The sequence below is a fragment of the Pseudophryne corroboree genome, chromosome 1, assembly GCF_028390025.1.
Source record: "Pseudophryne corroboree isolate aPseCor3 chromosome 1, aPseCor3.hap2, whole genome shotgun sequence".
In the NCBI taxonomy this organism is placed as follows: domain Eukaryota; kingdom Metazoa; phylum Chordata; class Amphibia; order Anura; family Myobatrachidae; genus Pseudophryne; species Pseudophryne corroboree.
Window position 1 is genome coordinate 637,040,854 of NC_086444.1, and position 27,802 is coordinate 637,068,655.

The 27,802-nt window shown below is 43.4% G+C and overlaps 1 protein-coding gene across 1 annotated transcript in view; it reads left to right on the forward strand.

Moving 5' to 3' along the window:
• The window catches only part of ABHD8 (abhydrolase domain containing 8), a 44,901-nt gene extending 22,798 nt beyond the window's left edge, over window positions 1-22,103 (forward strand). The window contains exons 2-5 of the mRNA XM_063914590.1: window positions 11,482-12,226; window positions 16,024-16,194; window positions 18,451-18,667; window positions 20,904-22,103. Coding sequence (XP_063770660.1) covers window positions 11,490-12,226; window positions 16,024-16,194; window positions 18,451-18,667; window positions 20,904-21,056 — 1,278 coding nt within the window. The 5' untranslated portion in view covers window positions 11,482-11,489 and the 3' untranslated portion in view covers window positions 21,057-22,103. The remainder of the gene's footprint in view (window positions 1-11,481; window positions 12,227-16,023; window positions 16,195-18,450; window positions 18,668-20,903) is intronic.
• Window positions 22,104-27,802: the final 5,699 nt, after the last annotated feature.

Here is a 27,802-nt window from a genome sequence, read left to right on the forward strand (position 1 = left end):
AGGCTAAAAGCAAAAGCATTTGTAGACAGGGGTGATGGTTCCAGTACCTCCTCCGTTACACAACAGGGGTTTTTACTCCAGTCTTTTTGTCATTCCCCAACCAGACTGTTTGGTGCGACCCATCTTGAACTTGAAGTCTCTAAACCCGTATCTGCAGGTGTTCAAATTCAAGATGGAATCCCTGCGGGTGGTGGTGTCCACTCTGGAGGAGGTTGAGTTCCTCGTGTCTCTGGGCGTCAAGGATGCTTACCTACACATTCCCATGTGGCCCCCTCATCAAGCTTACCTCAGGTTCGCCATATTGGACGACCATTTCCAGTTTCAGGCCTTACCCTTTGGACTATCCACAGCTCCGAGGATCTTCACGAAGGTCATGGCGGAGATGATGATGCAACTGCGCATAATGGGAGTTGCATTGTCCCCTACTTGGACGATCTCCTGATAAAGGCTGTGTCCAGGGAGCGTCTGCTGCACAGCATCGATCTGTCGACTCGCCTGCTTATGGATCATGGGTGGATCTTAAATTTTCAGAAATCTCACTTGGAACCGACCCAATGTCTTCAGTTCCTGGGAATGATTTTGGATACAGTGTCTCAAAGGGTATTTCTTCCGATGGACATGGCTTTGACTATCCAGGCTATGGTTTGCTCGGTGCTCAGTCCTCGCAAGGTATCCTTACATCTTTGCATCCGATTAATGGGCAAGATGCTGGCTGCTTATGAGGCACCCCAATACGGCAGATTTCATGCCCGACCATTGCAGCTGGATCTGCTGGACAAATGGTCAGGGTCCCACCTTTACATGCATCAGGAAGTGACCTTATCTCCGAAAGTCCGTATTTCTCTATTATGGTGGCTACAAGTTCCTCACCTAGTGGAAGGCAGGAGTTTCAATATCCACTCATGTATTCTATTGACGACAGATGCCAGCCTCCGGGGTTCGGGGGCTGTGACCCAGGAGGCCCAGTTCCAGAGGATGTGGTCGAGACAGGAATCTGCTCTGCCGATAAACATCCTGGAACTCATGGCAATTTACAATGCCCTTGTGCAAGCTTCTCATGTCCTGAAGGATCAGGTAATCCAGGTTCAGTCAGACAACGCCACGGCGGTGGCGTACATAAACCAACAAGGGGGAACAAGAAGCAGAGCGGTGATGCAAGAGGTGTCAAGAATCCTCCTCTAAGCGGAGGCCAACGCAAGGGCCATTTCAGCCATATCCATTCCAGGAGTGAACAACTGGGAAGAAGACTTCCTCAGCAGGCACGACCTCCATCCGAGGGAATGGGGCCTACATCCCCAGGTGTTTCAACAGTTAATTCACCAGTGGGGCTGTCCGCAGATAGATCTGATGGCTTCTCGACTCAACAAGAAGCTATACCGTTACTGTTCCAGAACGAGGGATCCGCAGGCTGTTGCAGTGGACGCACTGACAACACCTCTACCGCTAATCCCAAGAGTTCTCAAAAGACTAAGAAGGGAAAGCATTCAGGCAATTCTAATTGCCCCAGATTGGCCTCGTCGGGCGTGGTACTCGGACCTCCTAACCATGGCTCTGGAGGATCCCCGGCCTCTTCAACAAGGTCCGTTCCTCTATCCAGACTTACAGCGGCTACGTTTGACAGCTTGGAAGTTGAGAGGGAAATACTAGCTAGGAAGAGTGTTCCCTCCCGGGTCATTTCCACCATGGGCCAGGCCAGGACGGTGGTTACGTCGCAACATTATCATCGTATTTGGAAAAAGTATGTTTCCTGGTGTGAGGGCAGAAAGGTTTCTCCCGTGGAATTTAGAATTGGTTGTTTTCTACTTTTCTTGCAAGTGGGAGTGGATATGGGCCTACAGTTAGACTCCATCAAAGTTCAGATTTTCTTCCAGATGCAACTTGCCGTGTTGCCTGAAGTACAAACTTTCCTGAAGGGAGTTCTTCATATGCAACCGCCCTTTGTAGCTCCCACGACTCCGTGGGACCTCAATATGGTTCTGTCCTTTCTCCAATCGGACTGGTTTGAACCCTTACATAGGGTGGTGTTAAAATTTCTCACCTGGAAGACGATGATGTTATTAGCATTGGCGTCTGCCAGACGTGTCTCTGAATTGGGGGCCTTGTCCTGTAAGAGCCCTTATTTGATATTTCATGAAGACAGGGTGGAACTTAGGACCTGTCCTCAGTGTTTGCCTAAAGTGGTGTCGGCCTTTTATGTGAATCAACCTATTGTGGTTCCGGTATTGTCTGACACTTCCGTTGGTCCTGAGTCCTTGGATGTGGTCAGGGCCTTACAGATTTATGACAAAAGGACAGCCCATCATTGGAAGTCTGACTCGCTGTTTGTCCTTTATGATGCCTCCAAGATTGGTTGGCCAGCTACTAAGCAATCTATTGCTCACTGGCTCAGGTTGACCACTCAACAGGCATATACCTCGGCAGCTCTGCCCTTGCCGATGTCTATTTAGGCCCACTCAACGAGGTCGGTGGGGTCTTCCTGGCCAGCTGCCCGGGGAGTATCGGCACTACAGTTGTGCCGAGCTACTACTTGGTCTAGTTCGAACACGTTTGTTAAATTCTTTCGTTTCGATACCTTGGCCAAGGATGACCATCAGTTTGGTCAGGCGGTTTTACAGGGGTCTCAGCACTCTCCCACCCGTTTGGGAGCTTTGGGACTTCCCGATGGTACTAAAGTACAAGACCCCAGTATCCACTAGGACGTAAGAGAAAATAGGAATTTAATACCTACCGGTAATTCCTTTTCTCGTAGTCCATAGTGGATTCTGGGCACCCGCCTCAGTGCTTCGTTCCTGCTTACCTGTGTAAATATTTGGTTGGACCGGCGTTGCAGTCCCGTTATGTTGTTGGGATAGCTGTGCTATCCTGGTTAGGTTGGTGTTGCTATCCTCTGTTCTGGTTAGCCTTTCTGGTTGTGTGTTGGCTTGTTGCTCACCGCTGTTGTATTGTTTCTTCTCTCATATTATGTCCGTCTCCTCGGGCACAGTTTTCCTAGACTGAGTCTGGTAGGAGGGGCATAGAGGGGAGGAGCCAGCACACACATACACACACTAAAGGTTTTAAAGTGCCAGGCTCCAGTGGACCCGATCTATACCACATGGTACTAAAGTACAAGACCCCAGTATCCACTACGGACTAGGAGAAAAGGAATTACCGGTCGGTATTGAATTCCTATTTTATTGCCCCCCTTCCCCATCCCTGCCCCCCCCCCCCCCCATAGCCCACAGAATTCTCTCGAGAGTTCTAGTTATTCAGTGCCCAAGTGACATTTATTTGGATTCTACAGCTATCTATAAGATTTATGCCTATCAGTAGCTGCAATGGTGAAAAGAATTTAAGGCGCCCTTTCATCAATTCACTGCTGTTAGGTTATTTTGCAGCTCTCAGTAGATGGGTATTAGCAGAACCCTATATGAAATAGCATAAAAAGAAAGAAAAAGAGAGCGCAAAAACAAACCTCAAATTCTACAAGTTAATACAATATTTATTTTGATATATATTATGGTATATTATCAATTTGAAATATTCATAAAAACTGTGATCATCTGAATCTTATTGTTCTAATTTTTATCCAAATTTATTGTCCCCTCTTCTCCCTCTCCCCTATTTTAAATTTTTTTTATCACGCTCTCGTTTATATTTCAAAAACTAAGGGGGACATGTACTAAGCAGTGATAAAAGTGGGAAGTAAGCCAGTGGAGAAGTTGCCCATGACAACCAATCAACCACTCTGTATATTTTGATAGAATGCAAATTATAAATGTTACGTCAATGCTAATGGGTTGCGATGGGGAACTTCTCCACTGGCTCACTTCTCCACTTTTATCACTGCTTGGTACATCTCCCACTTAATAGCACCTTTTTTTTTTTTTAAATCTCCCAGCCGTCAGAGTGAGGACTGCATAAGACATTTTGGTGCACAAGATAAAAAACATGCAGAGCGTTTGTTGACGCGTGAAATCATGTTAACAACATACTAGTAAAAGAGGAAAAATAACAATCAAGTGTTTATATATATATATATATATATATATATATGTTCCTTCAGGGGTTAAAATATTTCTGGTGCTAACATTAAGTAGGTCATGAAAAAAGAATTGTTCAGGCTAAGTGGTCCTTACATCATAGAAATTGCAACCATAGTTACTGCATCCTATCACTATGGAAACAACCATTTCTCTGTCAGCATCCATCCCCATGTGTTATTGTTGATGTAGTTGGCAGGTATTATATAAGACTCTGTTCTGCTAAGTGTCTATTATGTCAGTGTTAGCAGATATACAAAAGTAATTGAAGCAGTATAGCTGCTTAACAGTTTTTAAGCAAAAGGTAAAGATAAACCTGTTTCCATGATAAGTGGATAACACTGATCCGATCATGGGGGTCATTTTGAGTTGATTGCTAGCTGCAGTTGTTCGCAGCGCAGCTATCAGGCTAAAAATCGGCATTTCTCACATGCGTATACCCCGCAATGCGCACGTGCGACGTATGGGTACAAAGCCCGTTGTAGTTGTGCACAGGTTCTAGCGAAGTTTTCAGTCACACTGACGGCTGCAAGAAGATTGACCGTTTTCAGGGTGTGTTTGCAAAAACGCAGGCGTGTTTGAAAAAATGCAGGCGTGGCTGGGCGTTCGCTGGGCGGGTGTATGACGTCAAATCCGGACACGAATAGGCTGAAGTGATCGCAAGCGCTGAGTAGGTTCAGAGCTACTCGGAAACTGCACAAACTGTTTATGCAGAGCTCGGCTGCACATGCGTTCGCACTTCTGCTAAGCTAAAATACACTCCCCAGTGGGCGGCGGCATATCGTTTGCACGGCTGCTTAAACTAGCTAGCGAGCGATCAACTCGGAATGAGGGCCCATGTCCATGGAAAGTTGTGGTCTATGGAAAGATGCTGTGCTTACAATAAGTTGTATTTAAACTTAGTGCCAGCTGTCTGGCCAACAATGATGTCAAATAAATTAAATGTATTTATATCATAAGGGTGTAACACGCTGGACATGGATTCCAGCTTACACATACTGTGCCACTCTGTAGGTAGCCACATGGCTTCCAGTTTACCTGCTGTCTGTGGTCAGCTGACTGTTCAAGTCATCAAGGTGCCAGTTTTCAATCTGAACTGCATATTAAAACAGTACATTGTGCACAGAATTGAATTAAGACTTTGGGGAGCCCGGTGCACTTAAGACAGGGTTGCCCCTATAGGCCCCTAGACGATCTATGTCTGCATGTCTGTGCTCCTCTCTGTCTCTGTGCCCATCAGTATGTGCCCCTCTATCTGTATTTATGTGCCCCTCTAAGCCTGTATGTATATACCTCTCTAAACCTGCATGTGTCCCCATCCACCTGTATGTTCATCAGTGTGCCCCACACTTGCCACATACATGTGCCCTGTGCCCCCTTTCTGCCTGAATTTGCATCAGGGTGTCCCACACCTTCCATCAGTATGTGCCTTAGTGTGCTCCGGACCGCTACCCCCCTTCTGCATATCAAACTCCTGCCCCAGTGGTTTACCTACCTAAGACTGCCTTCTTATTCTTCTATCTCCGAGTCCCGGTGTTCCGCCTGACAGGTTATGAGTGACCCGTCAACATCGCATCCCACTTTACTGGGAGCTGAGTACAGCAGCTGTTGTCAGTGACATAGACGTTCCATACAATCTGTACACACATTACCCCAGTGGGTCTCTGTTCAGGACTGGCACTGGCACCTATGCTTCACCCCCACTCCTCCCTATCTAACCCTGTACATACACCATAGGATCTCACACAGGGCGGTCATGACAGATTGTTTGGACAGGTCAGACCCCAGCACCAGTGCCCAGGGCATTTTCCTTAGCCTAGTTATGCAGCTAATGCAGTGGGCAGCTTGTTTTTTCCCCAAAAAAAACATCTGAATATTTTTCTTTGAGTAAACCTATATTGTACTTACCAGATGCAATTTCAGCAGACCTCAAAATAGTGATCAACGATCTCTATGAGGAGCCTATTGTCTACACTCACAGCATATATTTCCATGACTACTAACCCACTGAGACACGTGATCCTTCAAGCAATTAATGTACAGGTAGGGCGATTACCTTAGAGCACCTTAACTAATGTGTCATGACTCCATTTTGTGTCCATTTTGAGGCAGATAAGTGCTCCCAATAGAATTGGAATGCAGGAGGTCTCCCATAAATGTGTTATTCTCTAAGACATTCTTATTTAATCATTAATGTCCAACCCCTCTGAAACAACTTTTTGAATGAGTATTAAAGTGTTCTATAAGTCTTTATAAGTTACCATTTACACCTTATATTTATTCTTAATTTCTATGGTGCCATAGAGTACAAAGGGGATGTAGTTATGTGACTAGCAGTCACAATACCGGCACCTACATCCCGAAACCTCACTATCCTCACGGTCGGCATGCCGACCAACAGGGACTAGTCCACCACACCCATAGAGTGGGAATAGAACCTGTGGCGAGCGCAGCGAGCCCTCAAGGGTCTTCGTTGCGTTCGGCCCCCGGGATCCTGACGTCAGTATTGTACCACCGGTCACACATACCCAACCCGTACAAAGTACATACAAAAGTACAGGGAAAAGGCAACAGGATAAAATAATCTATACATGGCAGGCAATAACTACACATCTATGCAGATACAGGGGGAGCAGTAAAATGAGTGGACAAGTGGAAGAGATGCCAATAGCAACCAATGAGCTGGGTGGTATTCAATATGCCGGCTGTTGGGATCACAGCGCTCACTAAACCGGCGCCGGAATCCCGACACCCGCCATTCCGACTACTATTCTAGCTCTTGGGGGTCCACGACCCCCCTGGAGGGAGAATAAATAGCGTGCGCCACCGTGCCCGCAGCCGGTATGCTGGCCGCCGGGATCCCAGCCGCCAGGATACCATACTACACCCAATGAGCTTAGCGGTAGCTGTTACCAAGTACAAATTATATGATTATGGGTAGATGCAGGGCAATGATAAAGGGGAAGGGGGGGGGGGGGTTGGAATAAGCAGCAGCAGCTGCAACAAATTCCTGAGTTAAATGGGTGGCTAGATTTGTGAGCCTCCCGAATGTTTTGGGAGAGTAGGCAACTATGACTTTAGCCCTTTATTCATACGTAATACTGTCCAGCAACATTTTGTGGTGTAAAATCATACTTGCCTACCTGACCCTCTCCATGAGGGAGGAAATGCTCTGTTCCTGGACTTTCCTGGTAATGTATGATTGCCATCACCTGTAGCGAGCTAGTTAATTGATAAGAAAGATGTTTTACCACAGGCGATGGCAATCATACATTACCAGGAAAGTCCAGGAACAGAGCATTTTCTCCCTCATGGAGAGGGTCAGGTAGGCAAGTATGTGTAAAATAGGTACATATCAGTGGAGGAACTGTGGGAGGCAATGGAGTCGGCTGCTGTATTATTTTCCCAGATGGAGGAGCAGCGCTGTGTCAGTGACATGGCAGCTGCCTCTTCATATCTCCCGGGAGCTGGAAGCTGACTGCAGCTAGGGGGAGCTCCAGCGTACAGCTCCTCCCAGGTACTTCCAATTGACCTGGCCGAGTGAAGCACTCTGACTCTGCCTCCGCTGATAGCCACAGGTAGGCTCTGGCAGTATCTGCCTTTTGGTGCACTGTGTGTGTATGTGGCACATGTGGTGAGTGGTGGGTGTCGGTGGTGACTTAAATGTTGGCGGCAGTGTGTTTATGTGTGTGCAAGTTTTTAAGTGAGATGTGTGTGTATGTCTGTGTGTGTTTTAAAGGAAAGTTGTGTGTGTATGTGAAAAGAGACTGTGTGTGTGTGTGTGTGTGTGTGTGTGTAAGTGAAAGGGACGTGTGTGTAAGTAAGTGAAAGAGGCATGTGTGTGTGTGTGAGTGAAAGAGGCATGTGTGTGTAAGTTAAGGAGGAATGTGTATGTGTGTAAGTGAAAGGTGTGTGAGTGAGTGTGTGTGTGAAAGAGGCATGTGTGTAAGTGAAAGAGGTGTGTGTGTAAATGAAAGAGGCGTGTGTGTAAGTGAAAGAGACGTGTGTAAGTGAAAGAGGCGTGTGTGTAAATGAAAGAGGCATGTTTGTAAGTGAAAGAGGTGTGTGTGTGTGTGTGTGTGTGTGTGTGTGTGTAAGAGGCATGTGTGTGTGGCGTGTGTGTGTGTGTTTAAGTGAGAGGTGTGTGTGTGTGTTTAAGTGAGAGGCATGTGTGTGTGTGTGTGTGTGTGCGTGCGTGGTAAAAAGAGAAAGCAGAGCATGCAGGGGGGAATGCGCTATATCCTGAACCAACAAGTACAAGTTGCAGCTAATAACAAAGTTTTGTAAGATCACTACTGAATCTCATGAGTGAAAGTATATAGTATATGTGATGTATTAGCGCATACCTAAGTACCTGACCCTAATAATTAATATTATAATATTATCAACACATGTATGATACCATCATTAGTTCAAAAGTGAAATAAAAAACAATCTATTTCAAATAGTTCTAAAAGGTTTTTTTAAATGATTATATGCTTTAGAAATTATTACAAGGAATACAAATTATTAATACATATATGTCTGTCTGTTTAACTGTATACGTACATAGTCTAGGTATCTAATTCAAGTGACCTAATACCGGTATGCTGAAGTACAGAAACAGGACAATAAACAAAACAAAAAACAAAACCATAAACACGTATTAAAAAGCGATGTGCACTTGATGTGGGAAATATATGAGAAAATACGCAGTAGCAGTTTATTTTACTTTGTGTCCCCCTAGATCAGTGATTTTCAACCTTTTTTTACTCGCGGCACACCAAACAATATTTTAAAATTGCCAAGGCACACCATCAGTTCCCCACAGAAAAAAAAATCCACACATACATTGGCCTACACAGAAAAAACAATCATATTGCTCCCCACATAAATCCTATTGCTCCCAACATGAATTATTCACATTGTTCCCCCCATCAATCCTTATTCTCCCCACATAAATCCTATTGTTCCCCACATGAGAACTAAAACAGCAAATATTAGCCCCTACCGGTCAGTTGTCCTCCTCCCTGTCCCTCAGTGGCGGGGGTTGTTCATAGTGGAGTGCTGCGAATACTGAGCAGCGGGCGGTCGGGCAGGTGTGGATGTGGATGGGCAAGGAAAGCTGTGTATGCAGGCGGGAACTGGAAGATGTGTATACAGGCGGGTGGGCTGGCTGGGTGGTGAGATGTGGCAGCCGTGACCTATGATATCACACCGCCGCGTCTTCAAGGCATAGGTCACGGCTGGAGCATGACTAATCCTCTAAGAAGAGCCTGGGCCAACAGTTCACTCTGAAGGTGCAGGAAGCTGCTCTGGCTCCGTGGCACACCTTGCAACTGGTCGCGGCACACTAGTGTGCCACGGCACACTGGTTGAAAAAGCTTGCCCTAGATAGAATTCATGTATATACAATGTTGAAGTGATGAACATGGTGTCCTTAAAAGTATTAAACTTGCTGTGTTCACTTTGGTACTGCTGGTACTTGTGCTGGCTTTGGGGGTCATTCCGACCCGTTCGCACGCTGCGGTTCATCGCTGCAGTGCGAATGGGTCGGAACTGTGCATGCGCGGCGCCCACAGTGCGCACGTGCGTCGTTGCCAATGACCAGAAGAAAGTGATCGCTAGCGCGATCGCAAGAAGATTGACAGCAAGGAGCCGTTCTGGGGCGGATACTCACCGTTTTCCGGGCATGGAGATCCGAACGCAGGCGTGTCCAGGCGTTTGGAGGGCGGTTGTCTGACGTCGGGACCTTCATCGCTGGATCTATCACACAGGGTAAGTAACTGCAGGGCTAGTCTTGTTCTGCACAAAACTTTTTTAGGGTGCCCAGTACGGTCCTTGTGGTGGCTGTGCTGTGCCATATGCTCTAGTCTGTTCTCCGATCGCTGAGAGTGTCTGCCAGCAGGCTCCTGCTGTGTCTATATGTAGCAATACACGGTTAACACGCGGAATCGATGATTCTGCACTCAATGCGTAATTGTATGTGTGTTTAAGTGAGAGGCATATGTGTGTGTGTTTAAGTGAGAGGCGTGTATGAGTGTGTGTGTTAAAATGAGAGGCAAGTGTGTGTGTATTTAAGTGGAAGAGACATGTGTGTTTTTTGTATATATTGTCATACCGCTGCGCTGAAGCATCTCCATCAAGACCCGCTGGTATTGGTGGCATCTAAATTAATATATTCATCCTAAAGGGAACACTCCCAACATGTTTAGGCCAAATATTGGGTAGTTGTTTTTTTTTTTCTTTCTTTTTCTGGTGATTGACAGAGTCACCAGAGAAGTGACATACTGTACTACAAAGTATGATACATTAAACAGATTAAACTGTCTCTTAAAGTGTTTAATCAGAAAGGATGTATTGCTCATTTCACGCTCTCCTCTCAGACATACACATCTATAACTTTTTCTCCCTTCAGACTTATCCATTTGGCCAGTGATCACCATCTCTCCTCCCCTTAGATAACCACCTCTCACCCCTACCTTCAAGATTTGACATGCTGCTCCCAATCTACTGTATGTAATGCTCTGCCTATCAGACTCTCTCCTAACCTTCAATCCTAACTCCCTCAAAACTCACTTATTCACTAATGCCTACCCGACCACTGCCCAGTCTAGCTGAATCTAGAGATTGTTTGTTGTAGCCCCCCCTGACTATTTAGTGACGTAGCCTACTGTAAATTTGAACATAGAAAACAGAGAAAATCTATATACAAGGGGTTACCATTTAGAATAATTGATATTGGTAAATCAAATGTTTGTGCTGTTGGAATTTCTGCTTTGACATGTTTTTCTTTTAAATATGTTCATCCTAAACTATAAAACACAGCTACAGATATATTCTAATCTGGCGAATACCTCACATGTACTAAGCCTTTGAGAGTGGTAAAGTGGAACGAGATAAAGTATCAGCCAATCAGCTTCTAACTGCCATGTAACATTTTGTGTTTGAAAAGATAAAAAAGTTAGGAGCTGATTGGTTAGCTGTTTTTTATCTTACTTTTCTCATAATGGGGTTGATATTTCAAGCAGTGAAAAGAGTGGAGAAGTGGACCAGTGGAGACGTTGTCCATACCAACAAATTAGCTTTCAGGAAACATTTATCAAGTACACTCTATAAAATGATAGGTAGATGCTGATTGGTTGCTATGGGCAACTTTTCCATTGGTCCACTCCTACACTCTTCACCACTTGATACATCAACTCCAATGATTACTTTATATTTGTCAAATAGATGAACAAAAGGGATAGGCATTTATTAAAGAAACTCTCATTAGCCAAGCATTTATTAAAGGTAAAGGTTCAAGAAATAAATGAAATTGATGATAACATCACTATTTTTTGACATTTTAATTAAGCATGTTATATTTATACAAAAATAATAATTTGCAGTGACAGAGCTAATTACTACGTTTTATGTTGTACTAAGACCCAGGTATACCGTTTCTGATTTTACTGTTTGTTAATTTATCATCTTGTAGGAGACACCATGTTGACCAGCATTGCAGAGCGTATTATGTACTGCCTGACAGGCAAAACCCCAAATTCTGTGGGTCCCGCAGATATTTCGGAAACCAGCGATGGCTACGACTTTCTCGAGGTAAAGCCCGGCCGTGTCTTAAGAGTGCGGCACATCTTACCCTCTCGTGTTGGAGGTGGGGAGGAGGAAGATGTAGAGGAAGTGAAAAACTCAGGACGAGGATTGGTCCATTGCAAACGTCGAATAACTGTCTATCGTAATGGACAACTAGTAATAGAAAATCTGGGTACCGCTCTTCGTTCTGAGATATTACATTGTCGCAATGGAAACACTGAGCAAGCTGGAACAGTGGAGGTTGAGCTCTCGGATTTCACCAGCACAGGCAATGAAGGTGGAGCAGGAAAGGATAGTGATATACCACCTGGGCGGCGTAGAAAACGCAAGCCGAAGAAGGTAGTGTTGGTTGACTGCCAAAGACGAGTTAGTAGCTGCAAAGGCACGCATTCTGACGTGGTCCTGTTTTTCATTCATGGTGTTGGAGGTTCTCTTGACATATGGAAAGAACAAATGGATTTCTTCTCTAAACTCGGGTATGAAGTGGTAGCTCCAGATTTGGTGGGGCATGGCTCCAGTGCTGCTCCACAGATTGGTGCTGCTTATACCTTCTATGCACTCGCTGAGGACATGAGATGTGTATTTAAGCGCTATGGCAAGAAGAAGAACATCTTGGTAGGACATTCATATGGGTGAGTTGGTAACTAAGATGACCTAATCTATACAGTTGTCTTGTACATATATTAGTAGATGATATCTTGCAGTGCACCAGTATGATGCTTATTAAACTAATAATAATGAATAGTTGGTTTGCATTAAATATGCCAAAATGCAAAATAAGTATCACAGTTTTTATTGAGGATAGTCTCTATTATCACAAATGAAGCATTGGCAATTAATAGTCTAGTAAGGGAGGGATGTAAAAGATCCAGCCTACTGCAGCAAGCATGGCCAGAGCCCTAATTATTCTGAAACAGACACACATGCCAATGTGACATTTGTTCAGTCCAGAAACGCCCATTTGTTTCTCTTTGGATGCCAGATATAGTAAAACGTAACAGATTTTTGCTTATCCTGTTAAGCTAGGGACATCATGTGTGAATTCTGTAAATATTAATATTTTCATTTCCAGTGGCAAAACCTGCAAGTCAAGGTAAAGGACAGCCATAAGAATGACATTAATGCAGCTAAATTACAGATTCCTCTTTACAACTTGGGACTGTACTTTGTTGATGTTTATTTAAAAAAAAATGTATAAAGTAATCGCTCCATCATTGCAAACGTGATTGTATTAAGTGACGAAGAATAAGCAGTTATTGAGACACTGGAGAAAAAATTCAGTGGAAAGGATTGTCAAAAATAGTTTAAACCTCACCTAGTAGTCAGTAAGGCAGCATACTCACTATTCCATGATGAAAAGGTGTTCAGTATATTATTATAGACTTATAAGGGTACCCGGCCGCCCCTACCAGCCATGTCCTGCTCCCTTACTGTGCTAAAGATTCCCTTTGTGGATTGCAGATTCTGCTATCAAACTGAATCTGCGATCCAAACTAAATCGGGATACGGTCGTTAGGTCAACACAGCTTTGGTCAACAGTCATTAGGTCAACCACTGAAGGTCGACATGCATTAGGTCGACATGGTCATTAGGTTGACATGTACTAGGATTTTAGACTACGATTGGAATGGTAACCTGTGCCGAGCGAAGCGAGGCACCTTGCCCGAAGCATGGCGAACAAACCGAGCCATGCAAGGGGACACGGTGCACTAATTGGGGTTCCCCGTCATTTTACGAAGAAAACGACGCCAAAAACAGTAAAAAAAACACGTTGACCTGTTGACCTAGTACATGTCATCTGATGACCGTGTCGACCTATTGTCCCTGTTGACCTAATGCATGTCGACCTTCCATGGATGACCTAGTGGCTGTCGACCTAAGTTGAGTTGACCCAACGACCCATACCCCCTGAATCAGGCCCTAAATCCACAAAGTGAATCTTTAGCACAGTAAGGGATCAGGACATGGCTGGTAGGGGCGGCCGGGTACCCTTATAAGTCTAGCCGCGCATGTGCTGTGTGAATGCAGTGCATGCGCAGTAGTACAAATATCGCTTGATTATGATTTTTGTACTACTGCAATCCATGCTGAATAAATCCCCTAGGACCCTATTCAATATCATTTGCAGATTCTGCTAAAAAGCAGTATCTGCTACTGACCCCCTACATACGTTGCTAGGCTGCATACGCAGGTAGACCGCCACCATTTTTCGGTGATGTCACCTGGCCACCCCGAAAATGGTCCGGACATGCCTCCATTGTCCTGACCACGGCCCGCAACGCAGTGCTGACGCCCCCCTGATGACCGCCACTCTCAATCATAGTGTGAGCGCATCCCTCCGGGATGTGATCACACTATCAAGGTTTCTGAATGCGCTGTGCAAAACTGCAACTGCCTGCGATCACATGCTGGAGGCCGGCCAGCACAGGGCAACGCCATCCAGAATACTAATGGCCACCAGTGATGCGATCGCATGGCTGAATAAGGGAAGCCCCCCAGGTCGAGAAGGCGGACACAGGTCAGCCACGTTTTCCATCACAGTGGCCAAGTGTGATGTCATGCGGCCACCCTGAAAATGGCCTGGACCCACCCCCATTTTTCACTGTGTCGCCACCCTGCGAACGCCTCTGTCTGTCAATGAGGCAGAGACGTTGTCATTACTGAGATGCGATCACATCTCCCTGACTACACACGTGCAGTGCAGACTCTGCTCGTGTACACTGGGCCAATATTTGGGGGTATGCGATTGCATCTCAGATGCAACGTATACTGAATTCGGCCCTTAATACACTCAACACTTTGAGGTTGTGTATTCTCTGCATTGCATGTTTATTATCTGTACAGTAACATTTAGAAACAAGTTTGCAAATGCTTGAACATTTTTCCACCATTTGTATTAAACAAATCCTGACAGAAACATACTTTACAGGCACTTAACTTATTCAATTATGTAGAAAAAAAATAATAAAGGCAGGATAAATGGGTTAGAGATTGAAAACAAAGGGGTTATGAGCATATTGAGATTGATGCCATTGTTGTGGTGCATACTGTGTTTTGATGTCATTAAGACAATAACCAGCTTCCTGAGCCTGCATCCCATCAGTGCCATCCAAAGCACACAGTGATTAACTCAATTCATAGAAACAATTTCACAACCTGGTATGCACACAATTTATGAACAGTTTGGCAAGGGCAAAGTCGGAGCATAGCTGAATCCAGGTTACACACATCCACCTGAAAGTCCAAGTTTGAGTGGGGGGGGGAGCTCCGTGGTACTCCAGCCATGGGATCATAAGGTTGTTGAAGGTAGAGAATTCTTGATCATACATGTGATATGTTTCATCATGAATACATACCAGATTCTCTTTACAAAGGCCCTCATTCCGAGCTCATCGCTCGCTAGCTACTTTTTGCAGCCGTGCAAACGCATAGTCGCCGCCCACGGGGGATTGTATTTTCGCTTTGCAAGTGTGCGATCGCATGTGCAGCCGAGCGGTACAAAAACTATTTTGTGCAAAACAAGACCAGCCCTGAAGTTACTAATCCTGTGCGATGATCCTAGTGACGGAGGTCCCGGAATTGACGTCAGATACTCGCCCTGCAAATGCCTGGACACGTCTGCGTTTTTCCAACCATTCTCAGAAAACGGTCAGTTGACACCTATAAACGCCCTCTTCCTGTCAATCTCCTTGCGATCGGCTGTGCGAATGGAATCGTCGCTAGAAGCATTGCACAGTAATGATGCTGTTTGCACCGGTACGATGCGCGTGCGCATTGCGGTGCATATGCATGCGCAGTTTTGCTGTTTTTTTTACCCGATCGCTGTGCTGCAAAAATCAGCAGTGAGCGATCAACTCGGAATGATCCCCAATGGGCAATAGAAATGTTGGATCTGTCTTTCTCCTCCAATTAGCTACATGAAAATGTACAAGTGTAAAAACATGTGGTGAGGTGTGCCTATTACTTACAGAAAGGAGCATATCCAACTAACCATGGGGCTTACTGCGGGAGAATAACCTCGAGCTTTAATGCCTGGAGATATTCAATTTTAAGCCCAATTCCTTGCGACACGCATTAACCCACAGGTTAACCTTTAAGTGTCTACAGTTATAGGTTAATGTGTTCGCAGTGGCTGCAATAAGTAAAAAGCCCTACTTACCGCAGATGTCTGTTCTCACATCAGGAGTGTTTGAGCAGAAACCTGTGGTTACTCCGGGCTGCAATTGAATTGCAATTGAACAAGCTGGCGGTAAGCCCATGGCTAATTGAATATGCCCCACAATGTGTCTACAGTTTTTTTAATGGTCAGTAGAGTAAATGTACTGATGGTTTGTCATTTCAAAACCTGTTGGTTTTTTTTTTTAGATATTTATTTTTAATTTTAAGTTTCTTTCTTCATGTTCTTTATATTTTTTATATATATTTTCAGAGTGTCCTTCTGCACTTTCCTGGCACATGAATATCCTGACTTGGTCCACAAAGTGGTCATGATAAATGGTGGCGGTCCCACAGCTCTTGAGCCCAGCCTCTGCTCCATCTTCAATATGCCCACATGTGTGTTACACTGTCTCTCTCCTTGCCTTGCATGGAGCTTCCTCAAGTGAGTTGGGTTTAAATCTCCTAGTAGTATCCCCCGTATGTTATACAGGACATAGGGCCTGACTCAGAGGTGGACTTCTGTGCTCCAGCTGCAGCTCTTATTCGCTGTGGTGCACAACTAGTCGCAGCATTGAGTGGACAAGGGCAGCACCATCAGACATTAGAGCAACCCTATGGTTGCTCAGAATGTCCGATCGTACATGGTCACCGTTGCCAGTGGAACTGTGTCTTTCAATGCGGTCCCTGACACTGGCAAGACCCCGACATGCCCACAAACGAAAACCACCCTCCAGCCACCGCCCAGGAACACCTATCGAAACTGCATGGGTCTCCGTGCAATTACAAGATGTATCTGGCAGTCACCATCAGGACGAATTACGTCTAGGACGCATATGCAGAAATGAAACATCCTCTACCTCTGAATCAGACCCATGGTTACGTACTGGTTAATGGAAAGGAAAAGCTGATTATGGGTGACCATACTTCTAATTGTGTTTGAAGGACATAGCTTGACTAACCAAAACTGAATGTATGAAGACATTTACTGGATGTAAAGTTCAGTGCAGCACTAGAAAGTGTGGCTTATTGGTATAGGGGGTAGTTTACCAAGAATTGTTGTAATGTCATGCAACCAATATAATTTATTGAAAACTATGCTTTGAAAGACAATAGTCAAATACATTAAGGGGAACATTTACTAAGCAGTGATAAGAGCGGAGAAGTGAGCCAGTGGAGAAATTTCCCCATCAACCAATCAGCAGCTCTGTATCATTTTATAGTATGCAAATTATAGATGTTACTTCAGTGCTGATTGGTTGCCATGGGGAACTTCTTCACTGGCTCACTTCTCCGCTCTTATCACTGTTTAGTAAATGTACCCCTAAGTCACATTAGTACTTTCCTCTAATCCTCTAATTTCTCCCCTTATACAATTCTCCCATCATCTGAAGCACACCAGTATTCAGTGTGTAGTGCTCCAACATCTGATGCCCAAACCAATATACAGTGCAGAACATTTATGGCTAAAGTGTACAGTCCAGAACCCCATCACAAGTAGACAGTACGGTGCATCAACATGTACAGTATGTAGTGCTGCAGAACCGTATGATAGGATGCCCAAACCACTATTCAGTGCAGAAGTCATTTATCTGGTTTCCACTGTGGAAGTATGTCAATATACAGTGCTATATTTTATCATGTATAAAGTGCATAGACCTATCCTCTGATTATTGACCACCCATTTTCAGTGAACCCCACCACTGTAAGAACTATAATAAATTCTGGCGGTGCAGAAAATGCTTTGTGAGCTCATATTTGTTGTGTTCATTAATTAAAATCAGTGATTGATAGCGCTTATTGTTATCCCCCCCCCACCCCCACACACACTACCACCATCACCATCAAGCTTGATACATCTCCCAATATATAAAAGTGATTGTTGTATCTGAAGGGTAAGACAGAGATTATCACTATTATTATTATCCTTTATTTATATGGCGCCACAAAGGATCCACAGCGCCCATTACACAGTACATAATCAAATGAGTAAAGAAGAAAACAGCAAAACAAGTAAGCTGAGCGCTCGGTGAATGGTAGTGTAAACGATTGTCGGCAGCAGCTGGAAAAGGGAAAAGCCAATACCTAACAAATACAATATGGACAACAAAAACCAGGTTGCGCTTGACAATCAGAGAATGTGAAAATTTATTATAATAAAAATATATATACGATTCTCCCGGGAGTATGATAAAAACAATTCAATATGACATAAAATCTGCTCAATAGAATACCCCTGAACCTTAATAATTAATTAGAAAGTGCTTTCTATACAAAGAAAGCACTTTCTAATTAAGGTTCAGGGGTATTCTATTGAGCAGATTTTATGTCATATTGAATTGTTTTTATCATACTCCCGGGAGAATCGTTGTAAATATTTTTATTATAATAAATTTTCACATTCTCTGATTGTCAAGCGCAACCTGGTTTTTGTTGTCCATAAAGAAGAAAACAGCACTTACAGTTCAACACAATATAGGACAGGTATAGAAAACCCGGGGTTAGGTGCCATCAAAGGGAGTAAGGAGTATAAGTCAGTGTACGTTAGACAAGGAAAGGCACATGAGGAAAGAAGGCCCTGCTCTTGCAAGCTTACAATCTAAAAGATAATAATATACTGTACAGTTGTGTGTATGGTCTAAAGCGTGTTTTATTGTATTGTTATTACCAGCTTTGTGATTAATTTTCTCTCATGTGCCAGGGCTGGCTTTGCTCGACAAGGTGCCAAAGAGAAACAACTCTTGCGAGAGGGTAATGCCTTTAATGTGTCATCGTTTGTGTTACGAGCCATGATGAGTGGCCAATACTGGCCAGAGGGAGATGAGGTCTACCATGCCGAGCTAACCGTCCCTGTCTTGCTGGTGCATGGCATGCATGACAAATTTGTTCCCCTTGATGAAGATCAAAGGATGGCAGAGGTAAATGATTCAAACTAAGCCTGTAGAATAGTTTGTTAACTGGCAGCTGCAAGCCTTAGTTTGTATATGCTGTAAGTTTGCAGTAGAAGTCAATGAGGCATATTCAAGTGTATCTCATGACCGGGAGCAATGTGGTTGGTATGGGCAACCATCACTTATCACACATTTCTGTTGGACCCCTCCTAAGGTGCGAGCATTCATCTGGCCAAATTAGGGCTTTGAGCTGGGAGCGAGTAACTTCAGCATGCCTGGCCCTTAGCATGGGAAAACCTGCTTTACACAGCTTATCCCTTACATTTGGACACGAGAATGCGACCAGCGCAGGAATGGTCACCCAAAACACTTGAATAGCCCCCAGTAAATGTATATGGCATCTGTATACTTCTGACAGGGAAGATGCAGATTCAGCAGTATTCTGATAGTGTAATAAAAATGATTTCCATGCTGTTGTGCTTTGTGGAACAGATAGAAAAACATATTTACAATAAATACTTTCATTTAAACATACACTAATCTGAATGACTCTTAATTTGTTGTTTAAAGTTTAATTGTGCCTCTTACTATTAGAGTAAATTAATGAATTTGTCCTCATAAGTGTCAGACCCATTTTGTTCTGTAGTGTAGTGTCCCTAATACTTACTGCGAATCTCCTTCTTTCTTGATCAAATGTAATCCATAAGAAAATAATTACATAAACTGCTCCTAAAACCAAATGATTAAACTCTGGCAAGTGCGCCTACTTAATAGATGAGCAGCCAGTTAGGAGTGGTCTCTCTATCACGAGAGACTGCTCCTGATTGGCTGTCCATCTTTTATATTTACAGGTTTACAGGTAACTCATCATATTTTTATTTTTTTATTCTGTAGTAATTTTTTTTAAATTCCAGGTAAGCGTTTATGTCACTGCACTAGTGAAAATCAGATACCAATAATCTTAATAATAATAATGGGGACACATTTATTATTTATTGCCAATAGAAAGGGGTGTAATTAATTAGTAAATATACTAATAGTTTACATATTTTTATTTCTAATACTAATACTAAGTAGAAAAAGTAATTTTTATCATACTATGGCGGCATAGTGATTTGTTTTGTTCTATACTAAGTTTGCCCAGTATTTTTCACTAAGGCGACCAACATTAGTAGCGCCCACTTGTGGTACTACCTATGACAGTATGCACTGCCCCATCTGCATTCTGGTACTTTTAGTTCTACTTGAAACAGCATGCAATAACAGTCATGGGCTGTTAGTACTTGCTGGCACCTAATGTTACAACAGAGTGGGGTTTGGGCATGACTGTGGGGCGTTTGATTGCTCGGGATCCCGGCGTTGGCATGGTGACTGCCGGGATCCCGAGCGGTGGTCCCATGACCGCATCCCAACAGGGTGTACTGTACGCTTGCTGCTTGAAACCCCTGCCAATGTGTAGCAACTCACAAAACGCCATCAAATGTCTACCTGATCTTTCTACTGGAGGAAAGTGCTGGGAGTCTGTCTGAGTCTAAATTGCTTATAATTAAAGTGAATAAAAGATTAGTTACATGTAATAGCAAATACGTTCACTTCTGTCATGAAGGCCCTCATTCCGAGTTGATCGCTCGCTAGCTGATTTTAGCAGCAGTGCAAACGCTAGGCTGCCGCCCTCTGGGAGTGTATCTTAGCTTAGCAGAAGTTTGAACGAAAGGATCGCAGAACTGCTCCAAAAAAAGATTGTGCAGTTTCTGAGCTGCTCGAAACTTACTCCTAGCTAGCGATCACTTCAGTCTGTTTAGTTCCTGATTTGACGTCACAAACACAACCTGCGTTCGGCCAGCCACTCCCTTGTTTCCCCAGCCACTCCTGCGTTTTTATAGGGCACGCCTGCGTTTTTACGCACACTCCCCAAAAACGGTCAGTTTCCGCCCAGAAACACCCACTTCCTGTCAATCACTCAACAATCAGCAGTGCAATTGAAAAGCGTTGCTAGACCTTGTGTGAAACTGCATAGTTTTGTGTGAAAGTACGTCGCGCGTGCGCACTGCCACCATACGCATGCACAGAAATGCCGCTTTTTCACCTAATCGCCGCGCTGCGACCGAAAGCAGCTAGCGATCTACTCGGAATGAGGGCCGAAATGGGAACTTTTACATAAACATGTGATGCTACATTTTGGATCATCCAGTAACTTACATTTAATAAGGCATGTAGTTGCTGGAGCAGCAGTTTCATTTCTTGTGTTTGCTCACACCCACAGATCCTGCTAATCACGTTTCTAAAGGTGATAGAAGAGGGCAGTCATATGGTCATGCTGGAGTGTCCAGAAACTGTTAACACTCTACTCCATGAGTTTTTCTTGTGGGAGCCGGACGTGCAGAACACAACTGCAGAAGAAGGTGTGCATGAGTGAAGAGGAAGAGTCATAGCTGAACATTCCGAGAAACAGGAGAGAGACTTTTCTGTTATTATCCCAAACAATGGCCTAAGTCGCTAGGTTTGGAGGAGACGTCTAGTGGTCTGCAAACTACTGGCCAAAGTTTTAGACTTTGCCTCCCAGAAGATGGCGTCCAGGGAGAATATTGTTCACAGTAATTCAGGAACTTAATACAATGCAGCTTTTAAAAGAGGTCCTCCACCACTTGGCCTCCTATTCAGCCATAACAAGATGTAGGAAACAGCGAGAGGTTGTCCGAGGTCCCTTGCTGGTAACATATCCGATTGACCCTTACAGTAGAATTGTGGTATGTTATCTTTTAAAGAACCTTGTTGGCCATAAGCCCAACTAAGAGGAAGGGATTTCTTAGCGAGTACTGAGAACTGGTGAGAATGAAGGGACTATAAGATACTGAATAGTTGTTGTTATTATTATTATGAAGCAAAATACATCGACAATCCATTTGCAAAATATCTGCGGATGTATACAGCTTGCTGTATACTTCTGTATTGCCATAGATAAATCACTGGCAGCAAAACAGTTCTAAGTATTGACGTACAATCTATATTTATATGTAAAGCCCACTGGCTAATAAGAGGCCACGTGTGGAAATTGATTCAGTCAGATAAAGAACACAAAGAAATGTAAATCCTGTTAATAATGTATACTATGTGGCTCATATTTAGGATGAGTGATAGTCTTTTCCTTATGTTGTGCACATGGGGGGTGTAAGCAGGCAGTATTACATCCAAGTAACATGTCATTTATGAAGATTTTCTGATTTACTTTCTTGTGTTTTTTGTTCCTTATGGAGATAACGTCAGACAAACAGTATATGAAGGCTTTAATGAAATGGAACATTGTTATCTACAGCACAGTAAAAGGCAATGTAAATATACTATAGGTCTAAAGGACAATACATTACACTTTCCTCTAATGATTATACCTATATATTACTATAATGTTGAGATGTGTACATGTTATGGGCGATAATAAATAGATATTTTATTACAATTCTCACAAGACTTAAATGATTATTCTACAACACTGTTTCCTTTAAGAGCTCCTTTCTTTTATGGCATTGCTGATAAATTATTTAACAGTCTTAAGGGCCCCATACACTAGAGCGATAATGCCCGATTTCATCCGATTTCGGGCATTCGGACCGATATATCAGATGACATCAGGCATTTTGGAGGTGTTTCCGATCTGATGCACATTCCCGTGAGCACCGGCTTTGATCTTCCAGATTGAATGTGCTGCACGTTCAATCAGGTCCGACCTGGGGGCATGGCTGGGATCGCCATGCAAAAGGACAGCATACGATGTATCTTGGGCGATCCTGCCCCCTGGGAGGCTGCCGGGGTGATCGCCTGCGATATGTGGTTGCATAAGTGTATGGGGCCCTTTAGTGACACTGCAAGCAATGAATGTCTTGTATCTGAAGAATCAACAGACACTTGCAAACAGTGGAGCTAATGCAGAGTTCCATCTTGATACATTTCTTTGCCGCATTTCTTCTTGTGGCTAAGTTGGTTAACTGGGCGGCAACAAAAATAAGTGTGCCTTGCACACGTAGATGAAAGGGGATGCAGTTACCATCCCGGCAGTCACCCATAGAGTGGGAATAGAACCTGTGGCGTGGTAAGCGCAGCGAGCCTACAAGGAGCTTCATTGCGCTCGCGCCCCTGCCGGCGTCGGAATGCTGACTGCCGGGATCCAGACCGCCGGTAACCCATACCCAACGCGATGAAAGTGAAGGATATTCAGAGGTGACCATATATCAGAAGGATCTCTTGCCCAAAGGATAGGGCTGGTGCAAATCTGCACTAATAGTGACGATGGCTACTTTCAGAAGTGAATGGATAGCTGCGGTGCCGCCAATAGATGCAACCAGCTCTGAATACAGGCAAAGATCTGCATTTATCTCCAAGCTCACTATATGCCCATATCTGCAGCTGATTTGTGTGACACTCTGAATGATCCCCAATGGGCAAATAGCCTGAAGGATATCAACCCATCATCAGTTCATAAGGAGAACCAAGGTAGTATGAAAAAGGTTATTTCTTTGAACTCTTAAACATTTCTTTATTTTAAATGACCAATTATAAAAGTATATATACATTTTCATTATCAACAATTTATTTTAAGATACAGCATTGTAACAATTTCTCTCTAACCAAAATTGGTGAATTGGTAAATGAACTAGCTAAAAATCATTAATTAAGAGAACTATTGGCAAGGCTAACCATGCATAAATAATAAATAACCATACTGTAAGTATCTACATAAACTAATGTGTATGTAATAGATTCTACTACTGACAATAGTTACCATGTGAACTGAAGAAGGAATTCACCCTATACATCAATGTCAATGTCACATCCTTTGTTAGATGTTGCTCATGTTTAAAATACCCGGACTGGGTTATGTTATGAGATGTGTTCCTTGCCCGAATGTGTGTCTACCTATTTTTCCTTATTGTGAAATTTCTGGACTGACACTAAAAATTCAACACTTAATCTAGCTGTGGAAAAGGCCAGACAGGGTAGAGATGTGTCCTTCAGAGCTACAGTTTGGGCATATTAGTATTATGCAGAAGGGATTCCAGTTTATAGACACAGCTTCTAACCTCGGTCTGTAACAGTCTACAGAGTAGCCTTGGAAATAATAGGAAATATTTCATATTAGTTAATAAGTCTGTTAAGTAATTAAGAAAGTATAAATTGGTCCGGGAGTTGCAATCTATTCATGTGTCATAGATGTTAAGGAGAAACAGTCTATTCTGGTGGGTTCTGTATGAGCACAATCATAGATAGCTGTCCATCTCCAAGCATCGCATAAATGCAAAGCTTGTGCAGGTTCCTCTCAGACTGTAACTTGCCTTTTTCCCTGTACGTTCTCGCCTCACCATCTCTGAGTGCCACTAGGATATACTGCTCCCAAATTAGACCTTTTTACAGATAACACAATTATGACTATTAATGCTATGCAGACCTCCCTCCCTACTAAATCAGAGATGATGCAGACTACCAACAAAATATTTTTTTATAAATCAACTGGAAATTGCAGGCACTTAAAGGGGTTGTCTGGGTATGCAGTCAGTATGTCAACATCAGAATGTCCATCTACTATCGGTGATGGACCATTGCTGGACAAGCTTGTCAATGCCCATCCATAGAGCAATGTGTAGTGCTGTTTTCAGTAGGGTCGTTTGCAGGGAACCTGGAGATACAGGAGCTAAGCCTAAGGATAGGTACACGCTAGAGTGGTATCGGTAGGATTTGGCGTATCAGAACGACATAGCATGATGCATATCACAAAGGAATGCACGCCTGCAGGTCATGTGCAACATCGTCTGGTCGGCTGTGCTGCACAGGCAATCAGACAATATCGTATGTGGCGCTATGCAGTGTAATGAAGGATGGAATGAGACATCGTTCTGTCATTCATTAAATCATTAAGTGTGTACTGGTAATCTGGCATGGTGCGGGGCGAAGGGAAATCGCCCTGACCATCGACAGAATTGACAGTCGTTCTTGCGTGTACTCATCCTAATTTAGTTAGTCCCATCAACTAGAGTGCAGAGAATAGAGAAAGCATAACTTAATGCTTGCACAGGAAGGGAACTGGTAGTTTGGCAACTGCAAAGTACAGTAATCAAAACAAGTGAATGTTCTTCAGCAAAAGAGCAGATGGAACGTGTATGCTCCATGCACATGCTGGTCAGGTTTGTGTTCACACGTCATTTGGGCTAACATGTTCCACTCACAATTCTTGTGCATTTTACATTTCCCTCCCTGCAGAACAAAACAGTGGTTTTTACAGGTATAAATGTTGCAATCAGTAGCTGGATTTACTACAGGTGCTTAAAATTCATCCAGCAGGTGGTTTATGAGTGATTCTCAGATTCCCATTACATACGGTAGATATAATGGGAGTATTGATGTCATACAAGGAAAGGACACAATGAGATCCCTTAATCCTATGGTCTATCTGCACTGGCGTAGGGTTGTCATACACATGCGGCAGAATGTAAAGGAATCCGAGATCGAATGGCATCCCGCAACACTTGTGATCACGGGCTCCATTATTGCCCATAGTTTTTTAGATTTACCAAAATATAGGGACAGAGAAGACAACAAAAACAAAGAGACAAACTTGGATAAAAACAATACAGGCCAAAAGGAGAACAATTACAGAGGGAGAAGAGGACAGCTATTGTAGTTGGACATACTCATCACAACAAAAAGGTGAGGACGGCAAAATGTTGACAATAACAAATTCAACAACTTAATTGAATTAGGGAAATGGAAAAATCAATCACAGGGGCATAATTACGGCTGGAAAGGATGGCAATATGGTGACGGCAAAAAGGATGGTGATAACAATTTCATTGATGCAACAAAATGAAGGAGAAGGGGAAAAGAACTAGAAAGAGGAGGGCAATTTTATTACATGGAGAAGGGAAGACTATAATGGGTAGAGGGCAAATAGCACATGGCAGTTACAACATACATGTAGGGGGAGAGGAGTACAATTACAGCTGGAGAGGAAGACAAAATGGTGACAACATGAGAGAAGAGATGACAAAATGTCGACAAGAGCAATATGGCAGCAGGCTGATAAAAGCATAGTTCATACACTACAGCGATATGCCTGTGATTCTCCCATAACACACCCATAAGATGGACAGCATGTCTGATTAGCCACCTCCCAGTCACTGCCCAGGAACACCCAGCATCTTTCCAAGACATTTGTGATACAGTGCATCTCAATCACAACACTGCCTTTGTGCATGCACTCTTGTGTAACGCATGCGGAATAGGCGTTTTTAGGAATGTTTGCGCACCCACAGTACCAAGAAAAATGTTAATCGGCGTTGCATGTGACCCTGAACCAAGAGCTTAATGTGGTATGTTTTCTAGTTTACAAAAATTGTGGGCCTTGTTGAGCTGCGATGCGGTTATTATACATTGTAATTGTTTAAATCAAGATTGCAAAAATGTGTAAAGAAATAAATAAATTCTGCTGTTAGCAATTTTAATCTCATTTACTTTTGTCATTTTTAAAAATTTTCAACATAAAAAAAAACTTGTTTGCTCATTTTCGCTAATTTTATTTGACGTTTTAGAAATATAATTTTCTGAAAATGCCATGTCTTCTGAAAAACACAAGGTATGATTTGTGTGGGCATGTTCTAAAAAAAAAAAAAAGTGATATAGATGTTGGATTGTCATGAGCATAAAGATAAAAAAAACAGGCTCAGAACAGGTATGAGAGAACTCTGCAGCAAAGGTATTTATGCACACAATAGCACTGCACTTTCCATAGACAGTGCCACAATCCCTACTGAATCTCAGCTGATTGGCTGAGAGCAGTCACTCCCATAGCAACGCTTTACAAGCCCTCAGCCAATCAGTGCTTTTCCATTCTTTCTTCTTTCATGGTAGTATTCGGTAGGCTCGGTTCATTTTTTTATTTTACCACTACCATTGGTTGGCCTGCTTGGGCAGAAGTGGTGCTTATCCAAGGATTTGGTAAGTATGAATTTTTTAAATAAAGGATTACCACAGTTGGTGTCTATGTACTGTGGTTATTTTATATTTTCTTTACAGGCAGATTACAGATGTTAGGGGGCCCTTCATGTCCAGGTATGCTGACACTTGTTGTTCCACGAGTGCTGGCATTTTGGGACAGGCTTGCTAAGACTTGTATGTCCACCTGTATCAAACAATACAGTGTTATCTATTCTTAATCATTAACCCCTTACAGCCATATGAAAGGTCCAGGGCTGGTTAATCCTCGGGGGGGGGGGGGGGGGGGGGGGGGATTTTGGGGGGATTCCCAACTTTCCAAGGAAAGCCAACCCTGGTTGACCAGTTTATGGCTGTTTCTGTTATGACAGGGGGACCCCATGCAGTGTGTAACCCTGCTATGGAGTCAGCCTGGGGTTCACCCTATGTGCCATACCAGCCCAGGCTGAGTGTTTTCAGAGCTGCATATTGATTTTGGGGGGACTCCACACATGACATAGTTTGTAAACTTCTATTTGCGGTCAGGTTTGTACTGAAAGATCTGCAGTAAGAGCTACAAAAACAACTGACATCGACATTGGATTCTGGGACCTCACGGATTGTACTGTAAATAGTCATTTTTAGACAGCAGCATGGTTTTGATTTAGAACCGAAACAAACAGTACATTTTCACAATAGCCTATGCAGCATGCAGGATAAGCAGTGACAGCACATCCCACATTCAGCTTGTTTATCTTGCCCTCAATATTCATATGGAGTGGAACTGAAGCAATGGTGATGTATGATTTCAATGCGGTTCATAATTAAACTGAAATATATTGAAAGCGCTTTACATATACCTATCCATGTGGTCTTCTAATGGAATAATACTTCTAGCGGACAAGTCAGCTATAGCAGCATCTACTTTAGAAACTCTGCTACATTTCAGTATATCTTCATCATCAAAGAGATACATCTCCTCTAATCTTTTAGTATTAAATAAACGCTTTCAACCTGATCCCATTCCTTGTGGCTAAAACCCTTCACAACTGGGAAAACAGTGAGAGAGCTCAGTGCTGATGTGGATGCTACTAATTTAGTCATTCCATGAATATTCTGTGAGAGATAGCGCCATCTAGTGTTGTATATGTATACATACATAAATACATTAGTGCTGGGCAACGATTAAAATTTCTAATCGCGCTC